General features: G+C 37.6%; 1 protein-coding gene across 4 annotated transcripts in view; it reads left to right on the plus strand.

Annotated features, from left to right (window-relative positions):
* Nucleotides 1-20,461, plus strand: part of Wdfy2 (WD repeat and FYVE domain containing 2) — a 252,580-nt gene that overhangs the window by 146,606 nt on the left and 85,513 nt on the right. For all 4 annotated transcript variants that reach the window (XM_078016064.1, XM_078016063.1, XM_078016065.1 and 1 more), the window contains exons 2-3: nt 6,533-6,600; nt 19,756-19,829. In XM_078016064.1, the coding sequence (XP_077872190.1) occupies nt 6,533-6,600; nt 19,756-19,829 (142 nt within the window). The remainder of the gene's footprint in view (nt 1-6,532; nt 6,601-19,755; nt 19,830-20,461) is intronic.

Here is a 20,461-nt window from a genome sequence, read left to right on the forward strand (position 1 = left end):
CTCTGTGGTGCATGCCTATAATCCCAGTGATTTGGGAGGCTGAGGCAGGAGGATTGAAAGTCCAAGGCTAGTCTCAGCAATTTAGCAAGATCCTGTTTCAAAACTGAAAGATGGGAATGTAGCTCAGTGATAGTAAAGTGCCCCTGGGTTTAATCCTCTCCACCCCCACCTCCTGCCCCAAAGGAATGCCATTACAGCCCCAGGTGGCAGGACACATAACAGCCACATCTTTTCTCCAGTCGTAGATTGCAAGATTGCTACAGTATGAGAAAAAGGAAAAATAAGAAAAAGGAAGAAATCCAAGTGTTTGTGATTCAGCAAAGTTGTTTTGGTCTGTCAGAGCAGAGTCATTGATTTGAGAAACTGAGTTGTTGGCAAAGGGGATCAGAAGCTGGACCCACCCAGCTTGAGCCCCTGTCCTTTAAACCCCTGGCTGCCTTAGTGCACTGAGTGTCCACACAGAAGCTTCTCTCTATCCATAGAGAAGCCCTGGATACTGAAGATAAACAAGGTTTTACAGAAGATTGGGTTTATTTACTATATGTGATCTGAATATGTTTTTTGGCAACAACACAGTATCAGAGAAATCTAGTAATCATAGAGAAATAATCTTTTTTGTGGTTGTTGTTAATCATTCAGGTTTGTTTTCTAAGAATCTCTGCAGTATTGTCTGCATTAGAAGCAATTTTCCCCCCTATAAACCAAATACTGTAAAAACTATAAAAAAAAGGCATTGACTGACAACCTCTTGCCCAAACTTTTTCTTTTCGTTTGTAGACTGCTAGGGGCTGGCTCCTGTTTGAATTGCTCTTGTGGTGTGGGATCTATTACAGAAGTATTCCCTGGAAATCCAGGATCTTCAAAACATGGTGGGATTCACTCCCCACCCCCTCACCCTAAGTTACTTCAGTGGTGGCAAAAATAACAATTGTCCCCTGGGAAATGAAGCTCATCGCTATGGTAACTAATGAAGGTTGCATCATTCTAGGGCACATTTTTAAAAGCCTGGATTTCAACATGGATAGACGCCCCGTCTTATTTTATTCAGTAGCTTAGCAACCTGTGGTATAGTGTTTGTCGCCACCCCCAACCTTCCCTTTTCTCTCAGAAAAGTGACCTATATAGTTAGTATTTTATTGTAGGCACATTTTCACTGTGAAATTGGTTCATTTCTTAGGTATGTTTATGATAATGATGACCTTATTTTCTGGACCAAAATAAGGACACTTTGTCTGAAGGATTGTTCTGTCATTGGTGACAGAACAATCTAAAGTCTCTCTGCACACATTTTTCTTTTTGTGCCCCTTAGCTTTTGGTGCTATCCAAGGGTTTCTCACCAGTCTTCTTTTTTATTCTTATTCACTGATAGCTACTACTTTTGTGCTGTGACTCCCAAATCTTAATTTTCAGCTCAGGTCACATCCTTGAACTCCAGATAGGCAGCAGCCCTGACTGGATTGTCTCCAAACTCAGCACGTTCAAGATGAGGAACTCAATGTTGCTGTCCACAGAAATCACTTATTGACCTTTCAGGTGGTACCTGCAGCCAGTCGGCCCCCAAGCACAGATTCTTCTACTTCCTAGATGTTCTAAAATCTGTCCTCACCCTTCTTTTAAGGACTTAACCTTTTTTTTTTTTTTTCTTTTAGAATTTTTCTTTTTTGTGAGACCTAGAGTCTCACACCTGTTAGGCAAGTGCTCTAATCACTTACATCCAAGCCCCCTTGTCCTGTCTTGCCTGGGTTTGCTCACATCTCCACACCATTTACTTGAGGGTAACTAGGTTGTTTCCTGGCTTTCCCCAAACAAACAAATGTGATTGACTCCTTATCCTCAGTGATCTCACTGACCTTAAAGTGAAATTCCAACTCCTCTGCATGGCCTTCAAGGATCTTGATGGCCTTCTGTCTGCTCTTTTGTCCAGGCCTGTTTCTCACTACTGCTGCTTGTTCCTGCCTCCCTGGGCTGCCTGTTCTGCTCTGTTACCAGGACCATGCTCTCATTTCCTCTCCACTTTCCACTGGCAAATTCTGATCATGTATTTCTGATCCATCATCTCAAAGATGCTTCCTCTGATACCACCTGACCCCACCAGGATCCATCCTCGGAGTGAGACCTACATGTGCTCTTGTATTTTGCAGGGCCATCTCCCCACTGCAGCCCTTACCTTGTTTTGTAGTGTTCTGCGACCTGTTTTCCCCAGCAAGCTGTGAACTTCCTGAGAACGAAGGTAGCTTGTTTGTCTGTGGTTACAGTGTGCCATTTTTACCTATTGAATTGTGGTGAGCTTTATCCAACATAAAATTAAGAGTATGTTCTTTTCAGAACAGCCCAGCTGCCGAACTGATTGAGACCTCCATAAGGGTACCTTGTCTTGATTTTTTTTTTAAGATGAGCATTGCCTCTCCCCCAGTGTCTGCTTTTGCCTAGTGCTGGGAGCTTGGAAGAAAGGAAGAGGTAGGGGAAGAGGAAATAGGACAATACAAAGTGGATAGTATGATAGGATTGGCGCTGTAGGGTTCCTGAGAACCCAAGGCATTGTGTGTTGGGTGAGTGAACACTTGCCTGGCTTTACATGCATTTTTCTTCCTCAAGAAAATGAGATCCACTGACCTCTACTGGCTCAGGTATGTCTTGTAATCAGTTGTATCCCCACCTTCCAAACACTGGGCCTTACATATGCTAAGCATGTGTTTTTACAATGAGTTAAAACCCTCTTCCTTAGCCACAATTATTTTCTGAAAAAAATTTTTTTTCAAAGAAAAAACTTTTCACATACTATTGAAAACTTTATGTAGGTTTTTTAAAATATGCGTTCAGAAAAATTAAAACCTTTTTTTTTGTACAGTGGCTTTGTACAGTGGAATTTACATCTGCTTAGGAAATTTATAGCTATTCAGATTGTATTTTTTAATCTCAAGGATGCAGTATCTTTTTTCTTTTTTAAACTGCTGTTGTATCATAGGATACAAAAAAACAGATTTTTTATATAATTTTATTTTTAGATGTAAAAATTTGTCAACTGCCCTTAACACAGGTTGGTTTAAGGAAGGCGGTTGAAGGGAGTGTTCTGTGTATGTCTGTTGGTCTAATTGGTTTATAGTGTTATTCGAGTCCTCTGATACCATATTGATCTTCTGTCTAGATGCTCTATACATCATTGAAAGTGAAGTACTAATGAATTTTATTAACTATTGTTTATCTGAAAATGGCTTCGTTTCTTCTTCATTTTTGAAAGATAGTTTATCCAGATATAGAGTTCTTTCTTGACACTTTTTTTTTTTCTTGGAGTACTTTAAATATAGTATCTTACTTCTTTTAGTCCTCCATGGTTTGATGAGAAATTGACTTGTTCATGTTATTGATAATCTCATATATGTGATGAGTCAATTTACTCTTCTTGCTTTCAAGATTTTTTCTCTGATATTTGACAATTTGATTGTAATATGTCAGATCTGGGCTTGTGGTTTAGTGGTAGAATGCTTGCTTAGTGTGTATAAGGCCCTGGGTTTAATTCTCAACCCTCCGCCCCCAAAAAACCCCCACCCCCACAGTCTAGGTTTGAACCTAGTTGTGTTTATCCTCCTTAGAATTCATTCAGTTTTTTGGATGAGTAGATTCACATCTTTTGTGAATTTGAGGGAGTTTGGGGCCATTTTTCTCCAAATACATTTCTGAACATTTCTCTCTCTTCCTATAGAACTCCTATATAGAGCGTCAGTACACTTAATGATGTGTTAAAGGTCCCGTAGGCTGTGTTTATTTTTCTTCATTGTTTTCTCTTCTTCTAGACTGATAATTTCAGGTGTCTTGTCTTCAAGTTTGCTTATTCTTTTTTCTGCCTGCCCAAAACTGCTAGTAGACCTCTCTAGAGAATTTTTCATTTCAGTTATTGTATTTTTATAAAGCTTCTGTTTGATTCCCTTGTATAATTTCTAGCTATTGATTGATATTGCCTATATGTTCATATATCCTTAGCTCAGTTTCTTTTATTTCTTTGTCTATGGTTTCTACAGCTCTGATTATATTTAGGATAGCTAATTTAAAGTCTTCGTCTAGTAAGCCCAATGTTTGGGCCCCTTCATAAATGTTTTCTGTCAGTTTATTATGTTTTTCTGTGAATCAGCCATACTTTGTTTCTTTGTATGCTCTGCAATTGTCTGTTAAAAATACACATTTTTAATATTATAATGCAATAACTCTAGGAGTCAGATTCACCCTTCTCTCCAGGGATTGCTGTTTTTGTTGAACGCCATAGCTGTTTAGTAACTTTTCCAAACTACTTTTGTCAAGATGGTATTCCTTGTTGTATGTGATCATGGAAGTCTCTGTTGTTATTGCTGTGGCCCTAATGAGGAAAAAGAAAGTTCCATCTCTTCAATTTCTTTTGAAAGACACTGCCCAGGAAGCCCTTTGGTTCTAGGGAGTTGAAACAATGAGGAGCCTGTGCTCCAGTCTCTCAGAGAACTTCCAGTTAAATCAAATTGTAGAGGATGTGCTTCCTACCCTGCACCAGCAGACTTCCCTACCATGAAGAGCCACTATCTCCATTGCCTGCTGCCATGGGCTGGGGCATGGGTGACACTGCAACTATTAAATGCCAGTGTTCACTGAAATTTACCACTTTCTTTTTTATTTCACTTTCCACGACACTTAACATTTAAGTAGATATTAGAGTTCTGAAATAGATGAATCTGCCAACTTAATGGGTATTCTTGCCAGTCTTAATAGTTGACTTGGTGGAGGCACTAAGTTTATGAAGTTTCTGCTCTTCCATCTTCTGTGATGTCTTGTCTTTATTGATTCTTACTGAGACGATAGTACCAATATTATAATGTCACACTAATAACATATACTATAAGAAGATTTTTTAAAGAGTGAACACTGAAATATTTGAGTAGGTTCAGAGTTGCTTCTTACAAAGTAGTAACTATTGTACTTGTCCACCTCACAAATTAGTGTGGTTGACCAAAAAGAATTTTGCATTTTGAATTTTCCATGTCTATCTAATGTGTCCCTACATAGTACTATATCATAACTGAGGTTGTTCAGAGAAAATCATATTTCTTTATTGTGTCTATAGTTGCTCTAGATTGTTTCCTGCTTCTGATTTATAGGAGACTCACTGATTCGCTGGGGTGGGGCATATTTAATTCAATTTGAAACTTAGTTCAATATGACGACTTCAGAAGTCTCATTAGGTAACAACTCTTTCTGAGATAAATGCTCAGTCTCTGCTTCTCTCCCTGGGATGGTGTGGGCTAAGGTGTATAGCCTGTGTGTTCTCCTGGCATTGGGATGCTGTTGCCCTTGGTTTGATATATGTTCACTATTTCCTCTGATCTCTGGAATAATGTCCCTTGGTCTTCAGTTATGTTTGCCTTACTGGCATATGCTGATGTTGTCATGACTGGTGTAACTTACTGCTGAGCCTTTCTAGTTGGTTAGAACCTGGTGGTACTCCCTAGTCTCTCTTCATTTCTGGCTTTCTGAGCTCTCCTGGGTTCCTGGTTGCTATCTGAACTGCTGACCTGGAACTTCATGCACCCTTTGCTCCAGTACCAGTCTGTCCCACAGTGGGCCTCCTGTCGGCCACTACCCCAGAAAATCTGAGTATCAAACCTTACCATTGCTTGACCATGTTTGGAAAACTGTTCCTCAGGATAGAGCATCTCTTGCAAGTCTGTAGACTTACTGTATAATCCTTCTGTTTGTGTCAGAAGCTGTATATTATTCCATTTGATCTCTTTGCACTTTCTTCACTAGAAAAATCTAATGAGTCCCCCAGGAAGATGGATGCTCCCAGTAGACTAGGGCTGTTTTTGTTAGCTCTTTCCTCTCTGTAACCAAAACATCCAAAAAGAACAACTTAGAGGAGGAAAGGTTTATTTGAGGCTCATGGTTTCAGTAGTCTTAGTTCATAGATGGCCAATGACATGGCTCTGGGCCCAAGGTGAAGCAGCACATCATGGGGCAGAAGGCTGCTGAGCTCATGGCAGGGAAGGGGCCGATGGGAGGGTGCACGCCCCAGTGACCCACCTCCTCCAGCTACACTCCACCTGCCTATAGTTGCCAAACTAGGAGGGACTGATTAGGTTATAGCTCTTACAGTCCAATCCTTTCACCTCCAAGCATCCCTGCATTATCAGGAGCTTTAGTGGGGGACACCTCATTTTCAAACCATAGCAAGGGCAAAGATCAGACCTTAGAAAAGTAAAACAGTGAAAATACTTTTCAAATGCTATCATGATTAGACTTGTGTATATACATATATGAGGATGACATTTAAAGAGTCACGTAATTCTAAATGTACAGAAGCCTTAAACTTAAGGATTCTAGGATGTTTTTTTAGAGGTATTCGTAATGTCACCTATGTGTGTACATATATGTATATAAAATGCAAGGTTAAGATACATATATGTAGTCAAAATGTGAATATGTATATAATGTTAAGAAGTTTGCTTTCTGTGTATCACTATTTTCCTGTGACTAAAATACTGTGATTTCATGTACACATTTTCTTCTATTGTAGGACAGTTCGTGTTTGGTTAAAGAGAGACAGCGGGCAGTACTGGCCAAGCATATACCATGCAATGCCTTGTAAGTATCTGGGTCTCTGTCTTGAAAAAATAGACCTGTATCCCAACTCCCCTTTCTTTCCAGATTGCCTTCTCTGTATTTTCTTTTTGAGTAGAAAAGATTGAATGTTGGAATCTCATTGGAATCTCATTATAATGTAAAGTACCATATTAAATCATTTTAGATTTTCTAAAGTGATGTAAAGTAAGAAAATTATTCTGAAATTGACTGTATATTCAGTTTCTGAATAAGATCAATGGAAGAAGGACTACAGCCTATAGGCTCTCTGATGACAGCAGTCTCCCTCTTGTTGTCAACTTTTTGTTTCACTATTTTGTAAAATGTGTTCATTGACAATTCAAAATTTTATCCAGTGATTACATTTGTGAAGTAAATTTATCCTTGTATTATTGTTGTAGCATTTATTCAAATCCAGGACACTGAACATTGAACATTTAATTAATTCTCAAAAAAATTTTTAGGATTAAAACATTCTAATTAGAAATAGATCTAATTTCCTCAACAGCATATCAGAGAAATATGTCCTTGCACTTACTGACAAATAACCAGTCTTCCAGGGAGAGTTGTATGGTAAGGGAGAATACAGAAAGACAAGTCTCCCAGGTGGAATTCATATGTGGAATCTGGGTTTGGGTGGTAGGGAAACAACATGAAAGTAGCAGGGAGACTTTTAGAGACGAAGGGGATCAGGGAGAGGGGGGCAGAGTGGTCAAAGGCAGGGAATAATCATCAAGGTATATTATTTCCATGTCTGAGTATGTGAAACCCATTATTCTGAATAGTTAAAATGCACTATTTTTTTTAAAAAGATGTGTTTCTTAGACCTACAAGTGAAGAAGAAATGGCTCCCTGCCACAGTCCAGCTGCAGCAAAATAACCTGTATCAATCTTCTCCATTTTCTCAAAATGGCCATTTTTCCTCTCACCCTATCTACCTAGGGATGAGCAGATTTGCTCCCGTCCTATTACGGGCAGCTTTTTTTCATCACTTACCCCTGAGTGTCCCGGGGCTCCCGGTATAGGCCACCATCTGCTGCAGTCCGGCTACAGCAAACTAACCAGGGGGTGACGAGCAACTTGTGTACATTATACAGCAGGAGTGGGAGCCGTTTATTGTAGGACAGGAAGGGTATATATACATTCCACACAGCTTATCTTAATTAGCATAAACTAGGTACAGCAGTCAACCAATAAGGAATCTCCACACTTAATGGCTCGCTGGCGTTACTTCACAAACCACTCCCTCTGCAAAATGCCAGGCACCATCTTGCCTTGTTTACAGACCTTAACAGCTCCCCCCAAAAAATTAAGAAATTTATTTTTAGTCTCATGTTTTATCTTTTTTTAAAAAAAATTTAACTTAATTGCCATTCAAAATTATGGTTACATTGGTCAGTCCTTTGAAGTAAAGGAAAGTGGATTGTTCTTTATATATATATGTATATGACAGTAGATGCATTACAATTCTTATTACATATATAGAGCACAATTTTTCGTATCTCTGGTTGTATACATAGTATATTCACACCAATTCGAGTTTTTATACCTGTACTTTGGATAATGATGTCCATCACATTCCACCATCATTAATATCCCCATTCCCCCTCCCTTCCCCTCCAACCCCTCTGCCCTACAATAGACAAACTCATGTTTTATCTTTTAAATGAATGAAGTGTGAGCATTCTATTCCATGTTTATTTTAGTATCATAATTATTTAAGTTCATTATCAATTGTGTTAAACATTTTTTTTATTCCCCTGCCTTAAATCTTAATTAAAATTAGCATGCAGAAAAACTCCCAGGTTTGTCTTTTGAGCTCATATATCCTCTGGCTTGCTGCACCTCACTCTTAATATAAGTATCCCAGTTTGAGAAATACATGCCACTATACACAACCAAAATAAATTCATGCTAAATTATAGATGTGATTAAGTTTATGCCTCTAGCTATAGAATAACAATTTTCTCTGTTTATGAACAAATGAATTATTAAGGATATAATGGTTTTCAGTGAGTTTCGAATTATCTTTGAGGCTTTGCATGACGTTAGAATTTTGTAGCAAATAGATGATAACCACAAAGCTGAACCAAATATTCAACTTCCTTTTCTGTGAAGAATAAATTTCTTGGAATTCTTTTTTATAAAAAATTTGTTCTTATTAGTTATACATGACAGTAGAATGTATTTTGGCAATTATACATATATGGAGTATAATTTCTCATTTTTCTAATTGTACATGATGTAGAATTTCATTGGTCATTTAATCACATATGCACATAGGATAGTATTGTCCAATTCATTCAACTATTTTTCCTATTCCCATCCTTTCTCCTTTCCCTTCATTCTGCTTGGTCTAATCTAAAGTACACACACACACACACACACACACACACACACACACACACACAGGAATATTACTCAGCTATAAAGAAGAATGAAATTATGGCATTTGTTGGTACATGGATGAAACTGGGGAATATCATGCTAAGTGAAATAAGACAATACCCCCCAAAACCAAAGGCCAAATGTTTTCTTTGATATGCGGATGCTAACTCACAATAGGTGGGGAGATAGGGAAGAATAGGTGTACTTTGGATTAGACAAAGTGCAATTCTTAATATTATATTCTCCTTTTATCATTTGTGCTTCTAGCACACACTATTTATTATAAGCTCTAGGACCAACATTATAGGTCTCAAAGAAAGATGAGCAATAGCAATGATGAGGTTCAGGAAAACAGGAAAGGAAGAGAATTCTTCAAAAAAATTTTTCCTGGTTTTTAAGTGTTATAACTATTTTTTTCTTGGGTATTGCTTCTTTATCAAACTTGATGTAATATTTGACTGGAAGAGGTGGGATAATGCTTTAATCTGGCAAATTGATGTTGGCCCCAGAGACATGTAGCTTTCAACTTGTCAGCCAGAGAAGAGGCAGACATGGGTGATAGTTTGAAGGCTTGGGAGCCTCATGAAGGCACAGGGTCTTAAGCAATTGCTTATCCATCCCTTTCCCTACATGTATTTTTATCACTCTATAGTGTTCTCTCTCTTTTTTATTTTTGATACTGAACCCAGGGGTGCTCTACTACTGAATTACATCTCTAGCTCCAGCCTTTTTACAATTTTTAATTTTGAGACGGGGTGTCACTCAGTTGCCCAGATTGGCCTTGAACCTGTGATCCTCTGCCTCACTCTTGATTCAGGAAATACAGGCACCTGTGCACCTGGGCTTTTCATGCTCTTTTTATTGTCCATCTCTAAGAATACAGAGAAGCCTCTAGCTGCATTTTCGCCATTAATTAGGCTGTGTGGAAGAATGATGGCATAGGTACTCTATAAATACTTATGGAAGGATTGAGTCTAATAATAAAGATGATTTTCTTTGAGAATATTATCATCTATTTCCCTAATGATTAAACATGAGCTTTGAGAAACAGGGCCTTCTAATTATTAGCATATTTGTCTATGATTTTCTACTAAAGGGAGTAAAAATATAACAATTCAAAGTGTTGTTTGTGGTCCAGCCTAATCAACATGACCTGAGAAGTTAGTAGAACTGCACTATTGGTTTCTATCCTGGGGCTACTAAATCACAATCAGCACTTGAATAAGATCCCTTCATGATTTGAATGTACATTAACATTTGAGAAGCTTGTCTGGTTCATAACCAATATATATACATGTTTAAATGAGCATATGTAAAGCCTCATGGGTATATAATGGTAATTTATAAATATGTAGCTATATGTGTGTATGTTAGTAGCCCATCAGACGTTTACTGCATAACCAGTATATAGGGACACAGATTAGATGCCAGGATTTGTAGATGAACATGGTCAAAATGATTTCTGTAATTTTTCATTGTTGGATGAAATATTACTTACTACTGTGTACAGATATAAGTAAAAAGATGATATTCTTCACAATTGCTCAGAAATTACTTATTTTCCTAGGAACTGTGTGCATTCAGATGACATAGTAACTAACTTCTGGGCAAGAATTTAAACTTTGTTTAACTTGAAAACGGCAGTCTTATTGCATAAGAAAAGAAGCTATGTTTTGATCAGAGAACCTGAAATAGATTTGCGTTTCCAAAGGATTGCTTTGCAGTCTTTTCTGTTGAAAGATTTTTTTGTTAAGAGGTTATTCAGTATTATGCTTAAGCAATGTGGTTAGTTACAAATTATGTGGTATTAATTACAAAATAAGTGAAAAGGAAATTGAATAAATCCAGAGGCTATAAAATGGACACCAGAAGGCAGATATGACCATGTTGAACATTTATAGTAGTGCATGATAAGTAGTATTCCAAACACAGGAGAAAACATTCTACACATTTAAAATATGGCTTGTTTATTTTGTTTGCTAAAATACATTTAAAATAGAGTATTTGTCATGTTCTGGGCAGGAGAAGAGATGTTTGGTAGCTTTGAGAAGAAGTTTAATGAAGGAAAGGAGCAGAAGGCATTGAATGTGAAGGAATGAGTAGTGAAAGCTGAGTGGATGATGGGAGTCAGCCTGAAAGGACTTTGACAAGGCCACACTGGGGGAGTGGCAGGAGAAAGAGGAAGTGCAGAGGGATGCCTCAGGGTAAAACTCTAGCACTGGTGTGGGGATGTCTCCAGGGGTCTCTTCTGAGCTGCTCCTCCTTCCTGGGGAGGGAGGAAGGAAGGAAACCCGAGAAACCAGCCAGACTTGCCTGGCTGAAGCTGTTTGCCCCTGGCCAGTCTGGTTTTCCCAGGAATTTAGCAGTTGGACCTGGGCAATGCTAGTCTTAGGGTAGACAGGTCCTGTGAACTGGGAACATAAGCCCAAGAGCTGTGAGACTTTTTTGTACCTAGAGAAACTGATTTTCAGAAAAGGAAGGATGAACTGGGGAGGGAGGATCCTCTGACCTCTGAGGGTGGGAAAGCCCAAGCAGTGATTCCCGAGGGTCTTCCTCTTTATCTTCCTAAACATCACCCCCATGGCAGGCTGGGTTTCTGCCTTTAAGAGAGAGCCACCTCCTGCTGGATGTGCCCATTTGTGCTTAAGCTGGCACAAGTGAGTTTCCCTTGGTTGTAGCTGCAAGTATTTGACCAAGCCCAGCCCTAATTGTACAGACCTCCTAATTCCCATCTGTTAAGTTTTTCCTGGGTTTCTGATCTTTCAGTAGGAAGGACTTGCCGTGGATCCTGTTGGTGCCACTGTGGTGTTGAGCTGTACATAGTCTGGGAAAAGTAAGGGCATGTAAAGAAAAAAGGCAGAAAGTAATATTTTGCCCTCTTTCATTTCTTTGAACAGTTCACCAAACAAATGTTAAACTTTTCCTCCATAAAGTGACCTGTACCATGGCTATAGTGATTAAATATGGCAGCTTGTTCCTTTGTATTCCTTACATTGTCATGGGGAAGCAGACATTAAATGAGTACCAGCCATGGTTAGTGATAAAGTAATGACAGGGAAAGAGGCATGATAAGGACATGGTCACAAAGATTCCTTGAAGGAGGCCCATTTGAACCCTGATCTCTTTAGAGATTTATTTGTTTTGTTTGTTGATTGATTGTTGGTGCTGGGGATTAAAAAGGACCCAGAGCCTTGTGCTTGGGAAGCACACACCCTACCACTTCCAGCACCTCTGTAGAGAGAATTTGGGATAACTGTTGACTTGTTTTATAGTTTCCTATAAGCTAGCTAATTTTATAGATGAATGAGAAATCCAGGCTTTTCCTTATCAAATATTCTTTCAAAATATCCTCTTGATGCACCCATCTAGTAGTTGCTAATTGCCTATGATAATATCATCTTACAATCAGCCCACCTGGGCCCCTGCCTGAGCTTGTCAAATGGAGAGGGAACTTCCTCTGGGTGCAGTGTTAAGATTTCAGATGCAGCCATAAATGTGATTATTTGTTCTAGGCTTCTAATAGATAGAATTTCAACCACCACATTTGCATCACACTGCAGAGAAAAAGCATGTGAAAAGCACAGGCATTCCAATTTTCATGGTTGAGATCTTTTAGATTTACTTTACCAACTAGGATTGTGGCTCCTGGTGAGACAAAGAAGAGGCAGGGAGGAATCTGAGGTGCAAGCCAGGGTGGCAGGTGGTGGAGGCTGTTCTTATTCTATCAGAGGATTGGGTATCATCTGTGGGCCTTAATTACCAACTTCTCCCCTGGGTATGGAGAATAGGTAAAATCACCTTTGTTGCCAAATATGTAGTGAATAGGAGGCTGTTAGGGGTAAAAGCCTTGGGCTGGGGCATGTTGGACAATTGGAAAACCTCTGGGTTCTATTATTTCCAGATCAGGCAGATAAAATTTACTTGACTCCTAAGCTTTTATGCATTTGCCCCCAAAGCAAATCAGAAGACCTTTTTTCAAAGGTAGTTGCGAATGCATAGGTACACCAAACGTAGTCACGAGGTGTCATGTTTTGGCATTTGTCCGGATCTCTGCTTTGGTCTGGAGGGATGGCATCTGTCCAGTCTGAAGTTGTGATTGGGCCCCTCAGTTTTCACACAAGTGTGGCCACCTTAACCTTGAGTCTTCACCAGAGGTGAACACATCATTTTGAATCATCCGCTTCCCAGTTTTTATCAAAAGCCTGGGAGAGAGAGAATGGCTGTGGCAGTTAGTGTGAATGTCCACCTAACTTCTGCGTGTTCCCACTCAAGTTAGCATTAGCTTGCTGCAGACTGCCTTTGTTCATTGCACCTCACCTCAACGGACAGGTACAGCCACATGAAGTGTGTGTGTGTGTGTGTGTGTGTGTGTGTGTGTGTATTTTTTTCTTTTTTCTTTTCTATAATCATGACTTTTTGTTTATTTCTGTTGTTTGGTTTTGTCATATCTGGTTATTTAAAGTGATTTCAAATTCTTTGTGAAATGAGGTAAGAAGTACAATAAATGAATTATATTAGTTAAGATGATTAGGTGAAACTTGAACATGATGAAGTCCATGGTTTATATTAAATTCACTCCACTCCAAGTGCACTGCTTTAGATTGGAACATTTAAAATAGCTTGTAGGTTAGAACCTGTGCCTAGGTGGGACACTGGAATTTTATTTTTATTTCTACCTGAAATAAAAATAAAATTTTGCTGAGTCACTTTGGGCAAGTTCTTTATGTTGTGCTGCCTTGAGCCCAACAACAGATAAACAGTTCATTTTCTTTATTCTCAAATAACTGTTTGCACAATACTTTTCCAGGCCTGTTGTTTAATCATATATACTAGCATTATTATTAACCCAGAGTTATTCAGAAAAATTGGCTAATTCCTGAGGTTGTAGCTGGGTTGGTTTCCTTTTTCCATGTGTTGGGACTGTAATGCTAAGGACAGATGACTTGAAATTGAAGATTTGAAAAATCAAGTTGATTAATATGTTCACATGCTATTATATCTGGAATGAAAATGAGTTATTTTATACATAAATTTTAAATGTTAATTTTCCCATTAGAGAGGAAAACTTTTATTTTTTTATTTCTATGGGGTTTTTTTGGTTCTAATTAATTATACATGACAGTAGAATGCATTTGACACATCATACATACATAAATGGAATATCACTTCTCATTCTTCTGGTTGTACATGATGTAGAGTTACACGGGTCGCATTATCACACATGCACATAGGGTCATAATGGGATGAAAACTTTTGATAATTCTGGATGTTGGAGGTGGTTTCTGTCATTGTTCAGCTTTCCCTTCCTTGCCCATCTCTTCTGTTGTGCTGATTGAGTATTTAAAGTTATAAATATAGCAGTTCTGTTTTTATAAGGTAGTTATTATTTTGGAGACTTTTAAACATCATTAACTCAATTGAAAGTTTCATGGCAGACTGGGGAATCTGTATATGATTGGGAAATGCCTATCCTACTGTTTCAGTTTGTACTTTATTTCAAATAACTCCTTGGTTCCTGGTTGTGAAGTATATTGCTGCATCTGTTAGTTTCTTTTTCATAGGGTATATTATAGAACAATTAGCAAACAATTTATATGTGTAAAATTGCATTTTTAAAACAGTGAGGTAATGATTAATTCTGTATTTACTAAAAACAAAAGATACCCAAGAAACTTGCTTTTTAATGGAAATGAAGGAAAACAGATTATCCAAAGTAAAAATATGAGATATTAATAATCTGAGTAAGTACAGCATTTATTTAGCATACTTTCGTTTGATATTGATATGGCAGAGCATTATAAAGTGTACTGGAGTTTGATCACTTTATTGTGACTTAAAACTTGCTGGGAGAAAAAGCAACCATTTCTTTTTTAAAAATTTATTCTTATTAGATATATGACAGTAGAGTGTATTTTGACATATTATACATACATGGAGTGTAACTTCCCATTCTTTTGGTTGTACATAATGTGAAGTTTCACTAGATGTGTATTCATATATGAACACAGGAAAGTTATGTCTGATTCATTCCACTGTCTTTTCTATTCTCATTCCCACTCCCTTCCCTTCATATCCCTTTTTCTAATCCAGTGAACTTCTTTCTCCTCGCTTATTCATGATGACTTTGTTGATATTACTCAGACTAGATCCAAAAAAAAGGTCAATTTTGGTAGAGTGCATAAAATGTTTGACTTAAATGAAAAATACTTGTCAGTACTAGACCATCAAATTCCTCAATATAAGTATGCTTAATGAAATAAAACATGAGTAGGGTATTGCACATCTAATAAACATTGTGCTAGGACAAATAAGGCTGGATAAAATACTGTCTGTGAATCCAGCCTTTGCTTTGTTTGGGGTGTGTTACTCATTCGAGGTTCAACTGATCCCCTTATTGTGGGATCCTGACATTTAACTTCATCAAGATGCCTTTAATGCTTGAAGTTTTATTCACGGAAGTACCATTGTTTATTTAGTTTTAAAGTTCCAACCAGAACATCTCCTGAAGATTAGTGTATCCTGCCAAATAATACCTTTAGCATTGTAAAACAGTCAGTGTGATTGAAATCCAGGACTTAATCTTCCATGAAACTTGTGTTTATTCAAGCAAAGTTCAACTGGTCAGCAAAGGACAAGAATAAATTAGTTATACAATGAAAGAATTATTGGGATAAACAATAGAAATCAGGAAACTTTTCCCCAAATAGAAATATTCTGAAAATACCTCCTGTCAACTACATTTTTTTTTTAAAGCAAGGGTAATGGCTTTTTCTTATGCCAATTGTAGGATAACAATATTAGAAACACAAGTCACTTTTTCTCCAATCCATTTAATTATTGACTTGTTGATGTTAGTCTCTTGAGTCTTTTATGTCTAGGGCTCTTGTCTCTTGAGGATTTTCCTCCTTCAAATTATGTGAGCATTAATATAATCACCTTTACTGGGGCTTCTCTTTGTTTTAGTTTTCCCTGAACTGAATGCATGGCTTACATTACAAAGACTTCATTTTAAAACTTACTCAAATGTTACCAAAGTGTTTAAAGGTGAGACTATGATAGGCCCATGAAAGTCTAAAGTCCTGATACTAATAAAAGAGAATAAGAGGTCCCAGTACACATAGACCTGTACACATTGCTTTCTTTCTTTCTTTTTAAAATATTTTTAGTTTTAGACAGACACAATACCTTTATTTATTTTTATATATTCTGAGGACCAAATCCAGTGCCTCACGCATGGCAAGAGCTATACTACTGAGCTACAACCCTAGCCCTGTTTTTTTTTTTTTTTTATACCTTAATTTATCTTGCTTCCTAAAATTTTGCCAGACACTCCCTTTGGTTATTTCAGACCCAAACAGAAAAGATCGATGGCAAATCTTTTTCAGATGTGTGGAAAATTAATTCTATACTATTTTCTTGAGAAATTGTGACCATTTCCACCCCTACTACATTTTTTCTTAAACTGTTGGGGGAAAGTAGGAAGCAAAACCAATGGCAAGTCCTTGAATTTCAGTTATTTGGTTAATGCAGAAGAAGTGGGGCCATCTGCATATGACATGGTATACCTGGGAGGCGTCAACAGATGGGATCACCCCATAGAGCTTACTTGGTATGCTTATCCTCACTGGGAAAGTTAAAAATGCCATGGAAGGAATGAGTATATCTTCAGGATTGTGTCATGTTGTATTTCTGTCATCTAGAGCTCAGGGTTGTGATTTAGATTGAGGAAGTCAGCAGAGGGACACTGTGTTATAATTTTACAGTTATGATCAGCCACTTCACTCTTTGGAGAAAGCATTTTTAAGGTGAGCAAATAGAACAGTTGCCCAGCCAGTTCATCTCTAAGTTGCACTTTAGCCATGAGATTAGTTATTTCTTTATTGCCTTATGAATTAATAGTTTTATAGCATTTGAAGCAGACTTTTGTGAAGTGTCACATGTTTGCAAACTATAACAACTATTATACCTAAATCATATTTTATTTGTTTCCACCTTATTCTTCCTGCCCAAAGTTCCCTTTCCCATTTGACCATTACTACTTTTACTCTGTCTCATTATCCTTTCCCAGTTTTGTCCCTTTGATGTTTGTCTTGCATGGCTAGGAGTTTTATAAAGCACTAGCCTTTACAAAAGAGATGCATTTTTTGCGGTAATCTCTGTACTCCTCTCACCCCCAAATAAAAGATTTACTGTAGTTAACAAATTTAGGTGTCAGAATTCTTTTGAGACCATTTGTTGCCTCTCTGGCCCTGCCCGGGTTTATGGGTATCCAACTCAAGGTTTGTTCCTGTGGTAATATCTCAGTTGAGAAATCATTGAGGAGCATCAGGCTCAGATACCCAAAGCCTTTCCTTTTTTTTTTTTTTTTCCCTCTCTCTCTCCCCCACTTTCCTCCCTCCCCTCTCTCACTCTCTCTTTCTTCCCTCTACCCCAGGTTTGCCTAATGTTTCCCCATAATACTTCTTTGAAGGATGGCTGTGCCTTAGGGCATCTGGCAGCTAATGCTTTCAGCTCTGGAACATCTTAGGTTCAGGCACATGAGTTATAGAATTTCGGTTAAGATTTCTTTATAATTGCATTTACAAACAACAGGGCTTTTGAATTCTGGTAGTATTTCTTCCTATACATAAAGTGATTTGAACTAAGAAGATGAAATTGAGTCATACAGTTCTTACATGTAGTTGGTATCACAGTCTAAATTTCTTGATGGCAATGGGTATACCTTATGTATCATTGTATCACATGCCTGGAACATAGTGAGCATTCTAAATTTTTGTTGAGTAACAAATGGGGGAATAACAGGAATAAAGAAATGGCAATATAAATTTAAGAATAGCTTATGCAGTGTTGTAAAAACTTCTTTTAAATGATGTTTAGGAATCAGTGGAACGTCTAACTGTGGCATGACCATACAGAGAACATACTTATAGATGGTCAGTTGGGCAGCTAAATGATAAGGTTTGTTCCTGTGGTAGTATCTCAGTTGAGAAATCATTGATAAATGATAAGGGTGTTCTTGGCTAGCATGCCGCTCCTTGAGGCTACAGTCAGGTTTTCTTCATATGCTCATGCTTAAATCATAATAAATAATTAGATATTTAAAATTAATTTTAATAAGAACAGCAAAGTGACAAGATTAAAAACAGTGTTAAAGAAAAATCTTTTGAAAAAAATTACGAGGCTTAGTTTTACTACATATTTTTTATGTGTGTGCATAATTCATATAACTGTATTAACAATATATTTTTTCTTGTTTTCTTTTTCCAGCTAACTTGGTAATTTTCCATGCAATCAATATATTTTAATTCTGCACACATGTGAGATTATGCAACCTGACATCCTAGCATTTGTGTAGAAATTTTGCCAAATTATTTATATAGGCCAAGGGTGAATAAGACTGAATTTCTTAGGTTAGTACATTAAATATCATCTGGTTGCTTTTTTTTTGGCAGTATACTTTTGGGAATCTGGTTTTATTTTGTTTCTAAACAGAAAGAAGATAGTCCATACTAGTGGGAGTTTTAGGGAATTTTTTTTTAAATGTATGTTTCTGTTTTCTGAGTATGTCATGATTGAAATTAGAAAAATGTAAATTATTTATGCAGCTGAGGAGATTCTTTATGTTGTTGATTTGTTCAGAGCCCTTTTATAGAAAAAAATGTTACTAAGTGATGTGTTTACTAGGTGAAGTGAGTCTTTCAACAGAACTTGAAGTTCTTTTATAGTTAGATATTTCTAGATGGGTGTTTGAAAATGGCATTGTGTATTTGAATTATGTCTTTGAACCTTCTCCAACTTTTTTTTTTCTGTGTGACCTGGATGAGACGTCTAATCATACCTGAAAAAGTAGAGATAAAAAAATTTGGTGTTGTGATTATGATTATATTGATAAGTTCATATTCCATAGGGCTACTGTGAATAGAGGGAGCATTTAAAAATTGTGTTGGGCTCTTTTGAACAACTTTTTCAGTGTGTGGTAAATTGTTAAGAATCCCCCATTCTTAGGAGGAAGTGTAGATAAAGACGACAGGGACCTAGAAGCTATGTAGTATGTCCTTACTGATTACAGGTTTCTTCTGAGCATAGGACTTAGTAGACATAGGCATTTGGCCTTGTGGATCAGGGAGTCCCAGCCCAGGACTGGGTGTGCTGACTCATCTGGTGTTTTTCCTGCAGTGCCTAGCCCAGTGTTGATTGGGTGGTTTTTTTTTTTAGCTTGAGAAAGATCTGTCATCATTTTCAACTAACAGCTTCCACCAAACCTCCTGATTGCAAAGAGTAGAAGACTTGTTAGTTCCCTTGCCCTATATCATTGATAAATCAAATATAGATTTATGTATGTATATATGTGTGGGCATGGAGGGCTGGGAGTAAGATCTTTCTAATTCAGAAAGAGTGGGTTATTTCTATTGAAGATGGGGTTTGAGTGGAAGAGAGAGAGCCGTGATTGAAGGCTTACACAGCACAAAGTATTGTTAATCTAGTGAAGCAAATTTAGACTGAATACTGACAGTGCAAGCAGAGACCAGGCCCTTGGGATCTTGTCCAGCTTGAGGATGTCTTACTTGCTATAATCATTAAAAGGACAACTTAAAAAACTAGGGATTGGTTGTAAAATTACTGTATAGTTTTAGTGAGTGGGAGTTAAATGAATTATTTCAGAAAATATTGGGAAAAAAATAGCCACACATCCTTAGCTAGAGTTAGGCATTCCTGAATCAATGAGAATCGTCATTTTGTTAATTTCATCAACATGTTCATTTCTTTCAGCTCCATGTTCATGCATGTCTTTTAACCCGGAAACCAGAAGACTGTCCATAGGTCTAGACAATGGTACAATCTCAGTAAGTACACATAAATAAGATTTCCAGTTGAAATACTTCCCTTCCTGTGGAGTATGTATATGTATTGTGATGAGAATTATTTCTTAGTTTTTTCAAATTAACAGAATCATTTTCTTGCTAAGTAAAGTGGAAATTACAGTGAAGCATGTTATGGTGAAGGAAGTGATTCTACATAGGGAGAGCTGTCATCAGTCAACTGACATGCTGACGAAGCTCAGCATGACCTACCACACGTACAGTAGCCAGGCTAGGGACGTTCGGAGGCAGATGAGTGAGCTGCATGAGTCTGCCTTACTAAGAGCAAGCTGAGATACTGAACTTTGATCAGATGATTAAACATGGTGTTAACTTTCCCACACAAGCAACAGAACCCAAGAGAAATGCCTTTTTTTTTAAACATCTGCATGTCTGATCTTGTCTTTGATACTCTGTGTTCTCCTCCTTCTACTTTCTGATTTCCCAGCTCCCTCTAGCACGTGAATAGAATTCTGTAAATTTTGTATGAATTTGTCAGGAAAGCGCAGAATCTAGGTTTTAGTCTGTAGGATAGATCCAGATTAAATATTAGACCCTTTGATTGTAGATCTTGAGGGCATTGAAGTGATTAGAGAATGGAATTTGAAGTTATATCT

This window comes from Ictidomys tridecemlineatus, chromosome 6 (genome assembly GCF_052094955.1).
Source record: "Ictidomys tridecemlineatus isolate mIctTri1 chromosome 6, mIctTri1.hap1, whole genome shotgun sequence".
Lineage (NCBI taxonomy): Eukaryota > Metazoa > Chordata > Mammalia > Rodentia > Sciuridae > Ictidomys > Ictidomys tridecemlineatus.